The sequence below is a fragment of the Plectropomus leopardus genome, chromosome 20 (assembly GCF_008729295.1).
Source record: "Plectropomus leopardus isolate mb chromosome 20, YSFRI_Pleo_2.0, whole genome shotgun sequence".
In the NCBI taxonomy this organism is placed as follows: Eukaryota; Metazoa; Chordata; class Actinopteri; order Perciformes; family Serranidae; genus Plectropomus; species Plectropomus leopardus.
In genome coordinates, this window is record NC_056482.1 from 16,657,632 (window position 1) to 16,671,849 (window position 14,218).

The following is a 14,218-nucleotide window of genomic DNA, read 5'->3' on the forward strand; positions in this document are numbered from 1 at the left end:
AGGTTTTCAGGATTTTTTTCTCTCGAATGCATTCTTACATTTTTTTGTTGTGTCACTCATTATTACAGATTTCCCGTCTGGAGCAGACGTGGGTGACATTACGCCAGAGACACACAGAGGGCGCTATTCTGTACGAGAAGAAACTCAAACCTTTCATGAAAAATATGAATGATGGCAAAGGTGAGTGTACATAGTTGCTATGTGTCTGTTTCATACAAAAACAAGCAAAAGTGTTTATTTATTTACAAATCTGAGCTCTCCTTTGCTTACAGAGTTGAATGCCTTGTCCAACACCTCCGTACCCCACATCATTCCTGTCCTGTCCTTACTTGAGCGGGGCATGGTTGTCGGAGAGGCGCTGGAGCCCTGGGAGAGTTCAGAGGTGGGAGTAGACGTGGTCATGTACCACCTAGAAGCAGCTCGTACCATCGCGCATCACGGGGGGATCTATAGAACCAACGCTGAGACCAAACTGCAGGGTAAGACCAGGCAGTCTTTGGAAGCATTAACTGAGACAGCTTCTGTTACGTTTTTAGACATGCTAAAGCTGACACTCTGCATATAGCAGCGTCAGTTTGAAGGTCTGTTGGTCAGTCAGGCATTTCGGCTGTTCACCACTTTGGTACTTAAAAAAATTCAACATATATTAAATAGATTGCTATGATTTTTGGTAAACACATTCATGTTCTTCTCAGGATGAACTGCAATGATGTCAATCCGCAGTCTTCCACTAGTTATGAAAATTTGATTTGTCCAATACTTAAGTTTATGACCAAATACATGCAAAACTAATGATGTCCCATCTGCCTCAGATGTACTTTGTGTTTAACACTAATTAACAAATGTTAGCATTACAACACACTTAACTAAAACAATTAACATGGCAAACATTACTGTATACCTGCAAAACATCAGATAAGAACAGGAAAGAAAAGAAAAGAAAAGAAAAAAGAAAAGAAAAGAAAAGAAAAGAAAAGAAAAGATAAGATAAGATAAAAGAGATATGTTAAATATGAATGCAAGAATAGAAAAATAAATTTTATAAGACAAAGAATTGTGCAAATGAATTTTTGCACAAATTATGTCCAGTATTGCATATTGTACAGTGAAGTTACCATGGCACATCATAAATAAATTATGGGGTTATAGCTGCCTACCAGTTAGTCCAAGGGCCAGTCTATTGATCCAGAGTGTCTGATACTCTGAGGGAGGGAGAGATTGAAAAGTTTGATGGCCACAGGCAGGAATTACTTCCTTTGGCGCTCTGTGATGCATCCCAGAGAAAAAAAGTCTTTCACTGAATTTCGTCCTATGTTTGATCAGCACCGTATTTTTTGGATGGGACACATTGTCCAAGATGACACGTACTTAGACAACATATTAGATAGCAAGTTAGCATCGTCATTGTGACCAAGTTGGCACCCCAATGTTTGACTGACCTTCAGAAATTATGAAAATAAGTTATTTTCTCTCCACAGCCTCTCATGTTGCTGTGGTATAGCTGGCATTGTGTTACATCTCACTGTTAATGTATTGTTGTTAATAATGATGTGTGTATTCAGTATCACTGATTAGATGTAATGATCGTGTGTATGTGTGTGTGTGTGTGTGTGTGTGTGTGTGTGTGTGTGGTCACCACTATGTTAACTGTATTGATCCCTAATACCTCCCCAATGGTTCCCAGTCCCAGCCATTACTGTTTTATTGAACAGTGTGTCAATAGCTATCAGCTCACATCTCTGTTTCCTGATATATCCCGCTATCGACCAGCCTGACCTCAGTCTGCTCCCATCATCAACATTTCTATGAGCCAAATTTGAGATGCTTATACTTCATACAGTTGTCAACATTGATTCAGTCCAAGATGTTTATGTTCAAAAGCTATCTGTAGTTCATCTTTAGGGTAGCTTTATTATTTAGTTGATCATCACAGCATGGATATGGACAAAAAATGCTTTGTTGCTCTCAAAATGCAATTGTTACAAAGTGCCATCTCAAAGATCCACTTTTCAGAGCTTTCAACCTCCTCTCATGTTCTTCATCAGCATATGGACTTAGCTGTTGTCCTGTGAACAGGAGTGTGGAAAGTCTGTCATGTAATAATAAGAAGTGATATACAAGGGAGAAGTGCATAGATGAAAGTCATGAGACATGATTGAAAGTCTAGTTCGCGGACCTTGGAGACTTGAGAGACTTGTTCTGCAACATAAAATTCATCAGTAAATACCACACTTGTGAATTTAAAAGCCTTCAAGTTTCTACAAAAGCCATGAAGTGACTACAAAAAACACCATCTCTGCACCACGCTGTTATGAGATAATTTGTCAACATGACTATCATGACTTCAGTGGTAACCTCCTCTCCTCTCATCTCCAGGATTCCAGGAGAGGCCAGAAATACATGAAATCTTCCACACAGAGTTCCAGATGCGTCTCCTTTGGGGCAGCCGTGGCTCGGAGGGCAGCCAATCAGAGCGTTACGAGAAGTTTGACAAAGTCCTCACCGCTCTGTCACACAAGCTAGAGCCTCCTGTTCGTCACAGCGAGCTATAGCACCTGCCCCAACAACAGCCATCGCCAAAACACCCCCATCTGCACTCACCACTCATTGTGGTCTGGTCTTATTTTGCAACGCAAAGGATGATGTAGAAGAGTCCATCGTGAACACTGGGAGGGGGGAGAGTGAATGAAGAGGCAGCTAAAGGGGCATGTGCAGTGAGAAATACAAAGAAGAGGGTCTCACTTGTAAAATGTGATGCACTCACTGTGGACTTCTGTCCCCCCCTGTGGACTTCCTCACTTAGCGCTAAAATATGTAAACAGTGTCTGGAAGGAGACAAGCTAAGTGGAAAAGAAGACAGGGGAGATGGGTGACCAGCTCCTCCACTTGGTACAAACAGTAACGTGTATGGTGCGTCCCGAGGGCCAAACCGAGCTGCCGAGTTTGGCTTTGCTCCAAAATAAAAAAACAGACTCTCTTGTTTCAAACAACCGCTGTCACACACTGTAGCAGAAATGCTAACAATAACTTACATAGCTCATATATAGATGTTTAGTGCGTGAGTGAGTGTGTGTCTGTATGCGTGTGTTTACATTCCTTCATTTTTGTACGTCATAAATGTTTCATGTATTATTTTTCTTGTCTTATTTATTTGTTATGATCAAAGAATATCTAAACATCATGGACGCAGCTTCACCAAACTCATGAGACTCTGTCAGTGCTCATTCTGTGGGAACCACGATCATAAAACCTCATTAAAAATGTATCAAGCAGTCCCATTGAATCCCATTAAAAATGTATCAGGCATGCATTAATAAATGTATCAGAAATGAAACATTTGCAGAAGTAATGCAGCAACTTCAATACGAGGGCTTTGTGACTTGTTAAAAATGTTAAGAGGACAAAGCAACGTCCCCTCTGTTGTAGCTGTTTGACTAATACATTTGATATTGTGTGTCTTGTGCACAAAATATTGCGAAAAAAAGGCACTAAGAGACAGAGGAGAAAATGGGATGTGCACTCTTTAAATTTAGTTTAAGCAATGTTTCACTTAGTATACAAACATTTTATAAAGTTGCAGGAATTATTGAAATCGTTGATGCATGCAGCTATAGATGTTTTACCAAGTAAAATGTTGCTTTAAACTACTAATTTAAGTATAACAACATTTCAAACTTTAGATATATGCAGATGATACCATGAAGATCTTTCATGTCTGGATAATCTTGAATGATACCAAACAGACAGAGAAATCTGTTATTTTTCATCTTTTTTGTCCAGTTTGAAACCCGTTAAATGATAAAAAGAAGTTCCCAAACTGAGGCAAATGTTGACCATAGCCCTGCTACAGAGAATGTTTTTTGGTTCTATGTTTTGAGTTTGTGTTTCAGCAATCAAGCTAATTCTTTAAATGCTATGGGATTTCATTTTGTTTGACTGCTCAGTGTTAAATCATTGCTGTATGTACAGCATATGGGCCTGAGAGCGCTGGAGCCGACTCTCAGAGCTATGCAATCATTTCAACCAAGGGCTGAGACCCCTGAACAGACACCCGATCGCCATATTCACTCTTTGCCCCTGACATCGCCTTCTTTTAAAAATGTATATCCTTTGTTCTTCCTAAGCCTATCCAAACTGATTATCTATATGTGAACTGAAGTCCTATCAGATATCAATCAAATGGAAATAACTCTAAAAATATCCTCCTACCCGAGATTTGCATATCAGAGATTCTTAAATGGATGTTTGATTGTCCTGCTCTTTAGTCTGAACCTGTACAGATGAACCATGTGCCAGTTCCCAATGTGGTCCAACAGGGGGCAATCTTTAGTCAGCAAAAAAACTCTGAATCATTAATTGTAATACAACATAACAGGAAGACACACACACACACATAAAAACATATTGTATGTGTTTTGAGACCAATGTTTGATATCATTGTTATTAAATATCAACCCTACTGGTTTAGGTTTGGTATCTGATAACACTGATGATGAAAAAGTGATGATGATATAATTTGTTTTTATTTGTTCTCTGTCGAATGCTGTACAGGAATGCTCTGACAGTGTATGGATTCTCCTGTTGTGTATAACAGGACTGTATGAGATGAACACAAAAAGCAAAAAGAGAAATGTTTCAGGACTGATCTCATGTTTTTTTTAACGTATACTGTACATAGAAATTCACTTTTTTTCAAATAAAATGATTGCTTGTGTCAAAGAGTTTGATTTTGTCCAGAAAAAAAATGCATACATGCCTTTTGCTGTTATTGTTTTTTTCTTACAGTCATTTAATACCATGAAAATACCTAAACCAACAATGAAGCTGGCTGTGCAGCCAAAGACTGACAGAGTTTATCCTGTGACTTCTGTGACACAGACTTCAAGTGTTGCCCAAAACTATTTAAAACAAATCAATCAGTCACACTGTTGCACCGGGCGACACGTTCCTTCATCCTAATGAACACAGGCACTGCAGTTTATTTTGAGTCAGTCCTACATACACTGCATACACCAATCAGCCTCAACATTAGAACCACTGACAGGTGAAGCAAACAATATTGATCATGATGTCAAAATACAATGTAAAACCTTGGCTCCTGGCATTCACGTGGATGCAATTTTACATGCAAACACCAGAAGGGACAAGTCTCCATGCCACACTACAAAAACTGCTCAGTAAAGGTCTGAGGATCATGAAAAAGTGCTCAAGGTTTTAAACTGGTCTCCAAATTCCCCAGATTCCAATCCAATCAACCCACAAGACTCAAAGGATCTGACACCAACATCCCCGTGAGTCGTGCCACAGGACATCCTCAGAGGTATGTGTCCACAATTTTGTTACCCCTCTTCTCAGTGTGCTGCCTATGTTGTCTACAGGAGGATCTGCCACTGCTGATGGCTGTATTTACTGATGCAAATGCTCACTATAGCATCATTTGTGCTGGAAGTTAGCCCCCAACAAATACACTATTGACTCGTGCTTGAGTCATTTTTTTACTAAAACTTGCAATGCCAAGCTGTTTTAAGAATCTTTAGTTTCTTTAAACAGTGAAACTATTCATTTATGAGGTGTTTTGAACAATTGACATCTTTAGTAGGATTGAATACGGATGGGGTTGTTGCACAGACAGCTTGGGAATGACTGAATGAGTTGTTTGGATCCTTAAATGGGATTTGTTGACACTAGAAAATTAGAAAAAAATAAAATGTAAAATAAATAAAGAACACGGCCTTTATCCTTTAAGCCAGCATTTTCCAAATCTCTCCTTGAGTACTGCTTGTCCTGCATGATTTAGTTTTCTCCCTGCTGCAACACAGCTGAATGAAATTATCAGCTTGTTATCATGCAGCTTCAGGAGTTTATAACGAGTTGATTATTTGAATCAGCTGTGTTTGCAGCAGGGGGAGATCTAAAACATTCAGAACAGGAGGAAGGCTACTGGAGGAGAGGTTTGGAAAATGCTGCTTTAACCGATATAAACACATATTGGGCTTTTTTTGTAGGAAAAGATGAAGATGTTGAATGCCACCTCTGAGTTCCAATGAAGACACTTAGCAACAATACTCTTTCTACTTAGGGCTTTTTCCCAAAGGAGGCATTCTCTTGTAATGTACATTAGTAGCCAATAGGGGGCATCATTTCACTATCAAAGCAAAGCTGACCTCTCTCATCTATACTGTCCACAGTTATTCCTCCTCTAGCCAACTGCAGTCAAGAGCATCCTGATTCCTGGACCAGTTTAGATGACTGGCAGTCCTGAGTTTTAATGGTCCTTCCCTACATAGCCCAGAGCATCAACTAGTTTCTTGTATTTTGCACCCTTCTGGGCTCTTCAGCTATTCTGTTAGTGTTACGTATGTATAAAAATCTGCAGTATATCTCCTATATAACTGAAAATGCACCGTATGGAGTGAGCATGCGTGTTGCGTGAAGCATCACACATTGTTTTGCAGACAGACCCACGGTGGTAGCAGTGGGAGGGAGACAAAGACAGATGGACTGTGCGTGTGTGTGTATCCATGCATGTGTGAGCGTGTGTCCATATGTGTGCACGCGTGTGTTTTTATATCAACGTGTGCTTTTGTCAACATGTGTGTGTGTGCCACAACACAGATGTTGCAGGGATACTTGCTGTTGCTCTTGCTGCTTACACCCTTCATGAAGGAGGCAGTAGTGTGGCCTGGCAGCTGTTACACCAAGAAGGGGTCAGTTTATTCCAGGTGAAAAAAACATAAAGTAGAACAATTGCTTAATTTGTGACATTAAGAAAGATCTAATGTAGAACAGAAATGGACAAGACACAATAGAATCGAAGAGAATAGAAGCGAACAGGATGCCCCATAATCTGCTACAATAGAAAATTATCATTCGCTCTGCTCTTTGTCTCCCCTTTACATACAGTTCCATAGGCGTAACATGTTATGGATGTAATCTCTAAGAGGATTCTCTCTGCTTGGTATCATGGTACATGTTAATTTCAGCTCTTTATGTTCCTTATTGAAACAGACCCAAGATCTCCCAGGCCTGCTCGCCAGCCAGCCAACCAGCCAGCCAACCGTCATCAATTCACCCCTAATCTCTCCCCCCAGTCCTTTTATAGCTAATCCATTGTGCGGGTCATTGTCATCTGATCATGTGTGACCCTGGCTGCTCTATAGCTGGTGCCTGGCAGCATAGCATTGACTTTTGACGTCCATCTAATTTCGAGAAATCTCTAAAATCGCATACAGGTTTAAGTATGAGAGGCTGAGATGAAGATGACTGAAGTTTGGGTGGGATATTTGGAGGCAGATGATAAAATAATGGGGGGGGTTATTGTATTTGTCATGTCAGAGGTTACCAATACTCCTTCGCAGACTAAAGTCATAGTGTTATTAAAAATAATCTAATAAAAATAATGTTTTTAGACCACGGATGAGGTGGTGATTCATGTTTTTAATGAGTCTATGGTGGATAATTTAAATGTTTTATGAATACTGGCATTGAATGGCGTAGATCCTTTTATGGGGATGTTTTCAAATGTTATATATTAAGGACATTAGATTGAGCATTATCGCAACGGTTTAGGTAGCTATTTCATATCATTTTCAACTAGTTTTATGCATTTAAAATATATTTAAAAATATATAGTAATAGCATCTTGATTGTTTAAACCTGTGAAAGAAATATGTAAATGCTCATTTTTGTTTACTGCATGGTGAGATGAAGAAAGCTCAAAATGTTCAGCAGAGGTGTGGTGTACCAAACAACAGCTGTACTTGAACCTCAAGGCAGCTTAGCAAATGTGACGTGACACCCAGTGATGGTGTGATCATTCCTGGGGAACTCATGAAACTTACAGCCATAACAATCCCACCCACCCCCCATCTTCTGCCTCCCTCTGAGCTCGCCCCATGACTGTATACACATCATCCCAGCCACATCGAATAGCACCCATCATGTCTTCATCATCTTTCAAAACTTCCACCGCCGTCAGAGGACCCCCTCGTTTTCCCGCCTGCCTCCTCACCAACCCCACCCCTCACTTACCCCCCCCCCAGGCCCCTGGTCGATCTGTCTATCTGCCCCTGCACTGACTCCTCATTAACACATGAATGAAGACAGGGAAGGGCCTGCGAAGGCTTGGACGCCAACAGAAGGCAGTGGATTTGCAATTCAAACCTCTGACCGACCCTCTCCCACCCCGCACCCCATCCTCCCGGCCCTGTATACTGGGACTGGAACTGTCACCAGTATGATTGAGGATGTATGTAAGAAAGGAGAGAGGGAAAGACAGAGGCAGATGTGCATTCACACACTCATGTCATGCCTCTGCACACTTTCATATTGACATACACAATGCAAATACATGCAGACATGCACACAGAGTCTGAGAGAAAGAGAGAGCTATATGAATTTCCAATATAATGATTTTCTAAATTAAAGTCAAGTGAATACCAGTTCATAAATGGGGGCACCATCAAACAGAATAAGTAACAGAGTGCAAACGAAACACGGAGAAGCAGCATTTGGTTACTGTGCCGCAAAGAGTTCAAACAAACATCTAAGAGATAATAGACTTGCACCATCTTTGACCACCTTTAAATCCAGGTTATAAACTTTTATGTTCTGCACTACCTTTGACTGAACATTAAATATTCACCATGAACCATCATGTTCTCCTATCCTGTATTTATGTCGCTGTTCTCAATGTTTGAATTCTCCTGTAAAGATGTCTAGTCTTCAATTAGCATTTTAATGTTTTATGCTGTTTACTTTCCTTTGTTGTTTAGAACATTACATACACAAATAAAATTTAATATTCTTTACATAATGCATTAAAAACATAAAACAAACAAACATTCTTGCCTTGAGATAAAGGAGCTATTTTACAGAAGCACAACTTGACATGTGTGAAGAGCAGGACTCAATCCAAAATATTTCATGTTCAAGTTCAACAAAAGTGAGGGTATAACTGAAAGTGTATTAAAATAAAATCTGGCATAATGAAAATAAAAAGACCAAACTAAATATCAGAAGAAGTTGCTCAAAAGCTCCTTATTTTTTTATATTTAGGGGAACGATTTCATTATGACATATAACACATCAAATCTAATCAAAGTAACTGAGCAGCAAAATGTATTTAAAAAAAATAAAAAAAAAACTAAAAACAGCCACAGAATACCCTGCAGTTTGATCATAAACAAACTGATTAAATTGGCAGAGATAATAACATAACCACAGCTTTTTTTTTCAACATTTCCTGTAGACATGGCTGTACCCTATTATTGTTATTATTATTATTATTATTATTATTATTATTATTATTATTATTATTATAAAAAAGTAATCAGTACTGTACTTGATTATGTTCACATATGAAGGACATTTTAAACTGAATACTAGAAAGGACGAAAAAGAAAGCAAGAGCTGGAAAAAATCAATTCAAGGATAATATGTTTGTTTACAAAATATGTTTTATTCTAAAAACTAATTAGGAGTTTGCTTTCAGTTTGCTGATTATATTAAGTCTCTTCAAACACATTCAGTGAGAGCTTACTAGTTCACTGTAAAGAGAAGTAAATGAAAAGTTTGAAGTTTAGGCTACTTTAATGATAATGATAATAAAAGAAATAATCATGATTAATAAAAGAAAAGAATAACTTATGTGACAGATTTCATCGAGCAAACATCTCAGAAAATTTTAGCGACTGACATGGATTTCTTATTTCTTATTTATTCTATATTCTATTCTATATAAAAAGAAATCGTGAAAATGAGAGAAAAATTCACTTTCAATTTAAAGTAAATGAAAAAAATGGACTGAATTTAGAAAATTTATTTTTAGGAATATGAATTTTTCCAAATTACATAAATCAGTTAACAATAGTGCATCATTTATCATACATATATGATCATTTGCTAACCCAAGTCTCCTTTTCACATACGTCACTTCCGACTTCCCCCTCTACTACTTCCTGCTTGTGCCGACAATATGGCAGCGCCCTTAACGATTCACCTGGAGTTTGGGTAGGCGAATTTAAACCTCATTTTGATAGTTTTGTGTGTATATTTTGGTGTTTTGTCGGCATTTATGCGGAGATTAGACGTCGAAGAAGAGTTGCATTAGTTTGCTTTGCTACCATCGTCCGTTGTTGGTTTAAACAAAGAGCTCAGATCAGTGTAACATGTAGCTGCCTGCTAAGTTGTGAGTTTGTTTATGAAATGTTCACCATCGTGTGGTCGTTTTTTTCTGTCTGATTTGACTTAGAGGGACATACAGAGAGGCGCCGCGCGCTGCTTTAACACGTTTCAGAGCGCGAGCAGAGAAAAACACTATAACGTCACACAGAAGTGACACAGCTGACTGACTCCACTTTTAACATATTTGACCCGAGCAGACTCTTTTTTCTCCCTTTTTAAAAAGTTAATTCGTTTTTTCCAGTTATTCCATACACGGCTGAAGTATATTTACAAATCCAGTTATGTAACAAACAGGAAATAGGACACTGCAAACAAAACATAAGGAAAAAAAAAGACAAAACAAAGTTAAAAAAAGGACAAACTATATATAATTCTTTGCATATATACATATATACAAAGGGGTATCAACCAAAGAATCACACAAAAATGATTAATGAATTATAAAAGTCTAGTGTTTTCTCAGCTTTGCTATCTTTCAGTCCGTGTAATGTTTGGATGTAATGTTCAATTTCTATATTCTTGTATTTTTTTTTAGTCAGTTTACATTTCGAATAAAAAATTAATACATTAAAAATACATTTTTTGGATGATCAAGTCCATTTTTATTATACAAAAATGTTAGATATTATATTATAATCGATTTAACTGAACCCTTGAACTTGTCAGTCTTTAAAAGAAATGTTGTATTGCCATCTCAAATAATTTAACACAAAGTCACACATAAAATACTACTTAATACGTCAAATACTTTTGATGTCCTTATTAAAAAAGACACTATTTTTTCCCCACATCTCTCAGTTTAGGGTTTATCTGGTCGACATAATGTATTAAATGTATTACTTTAAAGGAAACTTCTATAAGTTTATTGGTGACACAATATTTGTTATTAAGCAGATGCTAAAATACTTAAAACTGTGAGATTATCTCACACTCCTCCATAATGCAAACACTAGGTCAGATCTGATCATGTGCTAATACCGCACCGTGAAAATACTCTGTGACAAGTAAAAGTCCTGCATTGAAAATGTTACATGATTAAAAGTAAGTATAATCAAGAAAATGTACTCAAAGTATTAAAAGTAAAAAACTTGCACTGTGCCGAAAAAAACATAAAAAAAAGAAAAATATTTTTAAAAAACTAAACAAATAATGACTTTAATCTTTATTAAAATAGTTGTCCATTGATTTTCAGTAAATTGGCTAATTGATTAATCTCAACAAATTGTTTCTGTTCTTGTATAAGCTGTTTGGTAAATTAGTTTATACCAGCACATACTTTATAAACTTTTCTCATGTTTTTATGGAAAAATCTTAAAGTAACTTCATAACTGAAACGTTCAGATAATTGTAGTGAAGTAAAAAGTACAATATCTCCCTCTGAAATGCAGTGGAATAAAAGTATTAAGTAACATGAAAAAAATACTCAAGTAAAGTATCTCAGATTTCAACTGAAGTACAGTACTTGAGTAAATGTACTTTGCATTCCACCACTGGTCAGGAAAATAAATAAAAACCTGCAGAAAAAAGTGAAAACCAGCCGCCACCAAAGCTAAAGATCTGAGACTCAAGTTGGACTTGCATCACAAAAATGAGGACTATGGAAATATGACAGCAGCTCTAGACGATATTTTTGGTAACGCTTTATTTTATGCGTCACTTTCACATTAGTCATGTCCCTAAGTGTCCTTAAGCAAGAAGACAGTGAACCTCAAGTGTCTCCCGAAACAATTTGTGTATGAATGTGTGAATAATAAGATTTGTTTTTTACTTTTGGGGTTTTGAATGTATCACTAACATTTTTGTCATAAAAACTTCTGAAAAAAAAAAACTTAAATGCCTCTCAGAACTTTGCTTTGATTTCCCAAATATTACTGTCTCTTCAAAGATCCTGTGCCCCAATATGTCTCCACGGACAGGTGTGATTGATCAGAAACTGAGTGTCAAAGAACAAAAATAACAACAGCGACATTGTTTTGGTTGTCATTCATTCGTCAGGTAAAATGTGTTCAAACGGTGGCTCTTTTCAGGAAAATTCACAGAAAAAATGTATTTAATCATTTTCTGGTTTTCTGGAAGTTAAAATGACATATTCATTAATCAGATAAGCAGACAGGAATGTCTGGCTAATCCAGTCAATGAAATATCTGACAGTTAAGAGTACTTAATAATAGCGATGAAAAAAATCCCATAAGAATACAATTTTATCATAAAGCGTCTCTGCCTGGTGATTTGCATTATTGTCCATCACTTAATACGCATCGATATAAAGGAAATATCTGTACAGCAGAGACACGACAGACTGACGAGACTTGAGAATTGACTTGGACCTGCACCAAAAGACTTTAGTGACATAGGCGAGCAGTTTGGTCATCATGCAACGTCCCCCAATAAACTCCCAAATATATGTTGAGAGGCAGCTTGTACACGTGAACGCTGTCAGCTGGAACCTGCTGTCAGTCTGTCTGAATGGTTTCTGTCGAGAAGCACTTGAAACACGTGTATGTACACAACCTTTCTCTTTGTCAGAGTAATGGACATCAGGTATTAATTGTTTTTGTACATTTAATTCTGCAGCCTGTTCAGGATGCAGGACTTCATGTTGTGTTAGTTAGTTAGTTTTTCCTGTAAAAATATCTTAATTCCACAAAAAGGCAAACTTTGATCATTCTGACTCTTCTCTTGTTCAGTGGCGGAGCAGAGCTGCTTTTTGACAGCGTGAAGGAGCATCATGTGACTCTGCCAAGCCAGTCCGAACCTTGTGAGTATTACCTTTTTCTGCATGTCATAAATAGAGCCTCACTGTCAAACAGTGACCTCCCCAATATGTTTAAAGTAAAAACCCAAGGATGACAAATGTTTCTAATCAGTGTTGTGGTCAATCATGTTGAGATGCTTTGACATCCAAGATATCACACATCTCGGTTGCTAAATCACTTCTCTTTACTGCATAAACTTTTACACATGACTTTAAATCATTTTCACAACATCCATCTCTGCATATTATTTGTCTTCAGGTTTCAACTTTCAAACACACTGTTTGATAATGTAGTGTGGTTAACCAAACCTCAGCCCTCCTGGACCTGAATGCATCATCTTTACTGACGTTTCAAATAAGTCCATGTTTTTAGCTGCATTGCCATGTGATGATGATTTTAAATTAACTAAATTAAAACTAGATATGAAGTTTGGTGTAATAGATTACATATCGAGCTTACAGCCATGCCAAGTTGAGAGTCATATTGTGCAGAAATGAATGGAAACCAATGACTTCCTGGCAGGTAGTGTGTTTTACCGAGAAACCAAAGAATCCGTCACTCTCGATCACTTGTTACCAGCCACAACAATGTCCCATTGGCCTGAGTCTGTCTGTGTGTGTGTCTGTGTGTGTGTGTGCGCATGTGTGTGTGTGTGTCTGTGTGTGTGTGTGTGTGTCATCATGGCATCATTTGGTCTAGGGGTTGACCTTTATTGGTTTTTCAGGGTCAATACCTCTACAGATTATTAGTAGTTAATGAGACCGATAACTGATATTTGGAACTGATCTGCATTCACAATAAAAATGAAAATCTTTCTAACAATATTTAGAATTTGGAATATAATAAACTCCAACACAAAACTTTGTATAAATGTCTTTAGCAAATGTTTAATTAAACTTTCAACATCATATACAGCAAGTTCCCTGCTACTTTTTGTCCCATGCCGTCACTTTCTTTGCATTTTTTAAATTAATAAATATTATCGGCGATCATTAAAATAAAAAACCAATACAGATAATCAGCAAAATGCCAAATATTGTCTTCAGTCATCAGCCAATAATATGTCGACCCCAAATTCAGTCTTGGTGGCACATATTATAGTGAGAATTCCCACAGAGGCTGTTTAAAGTACTGTGGAAAGTGTTCATATGTCTGTCTGTGTGGGCAGATTTTGTTAGTGTTGCAACCGTGCAAGATGCAGTCACAAAACTGTACAGGTGTGTAGTTGAGCTTAAATGAAGGCCGGGTTTGAGGAGGGTGTGGTCAGAGAGAGGAGG

The 14,218-nt window shown here is 37.6% G+C and overlaps 2 protein-coding genes and 1 long non-coding RNA gene across 4 annotated transcripts in view; all 3 read left to right on the plus strand.

Annotated features, from left to right (window-relative positions):
• Positions 1–4,669, plus strand: part of sh2d3ca (SH2 domain containing 3Ca) — a 67,880-nt gene extending 63,211 nt beyond the window's left edge. For both annotated transcript variants that reach the window (XM_042508750.1, XM_042508751.1), the window contains 3 exons: positions 69–180; positions 273–479; positions 2,377–4,669. In XM_042508750.1, coding sequence (XP_042364684.1) covers positions 69–180; positions 273–479; positions 2,377–2,552 — 495 coding nt within the window. In that variant the 3' untranslated portion in view covers positions 2,553–4,669. The remainder of the gene's footprint in view (positions 1–68; positions 181–272; positions 480–2,376) is intronic.
• A 334-nt stretch (positions 4,670–5,003) lies between these two features.
• Positions 5,004–7,086, plus strand: LOC121959470. Its single transcript, XR_006106915.1, has 3 exons — positions 5,004–5,044; positions 5,240–5,320; positions 7,009–7,086. It is a non-coding gene; the product is annotated as an uncharacterized LOC121959470 (long non-coding RNA).
• Positions 7,087–9,935: 2,849 nt separating this feature from the next.
• The window catches only part of urm1 (ubiquitin related modifier 1), a 13,372-nt gene continuing 9,089 nt past the window's right edge, over positions 9,936–14,218 (plus strand). The window contains exons 1-2 of the mRNA XM_042508752.1: positions 9,936–10,011; positions 12,873–12,943. Coding sequence (XP_042364686.1) covers positions 9,977–10,011; positions 12,873–12,943 — 106 coding nt within the window. The 5' untranslated portion in view covers positions 9,936–9,976. The remainder of the gene's footprint in view (positions 10,012–12,872; positions 12,944–14,218) is intronic.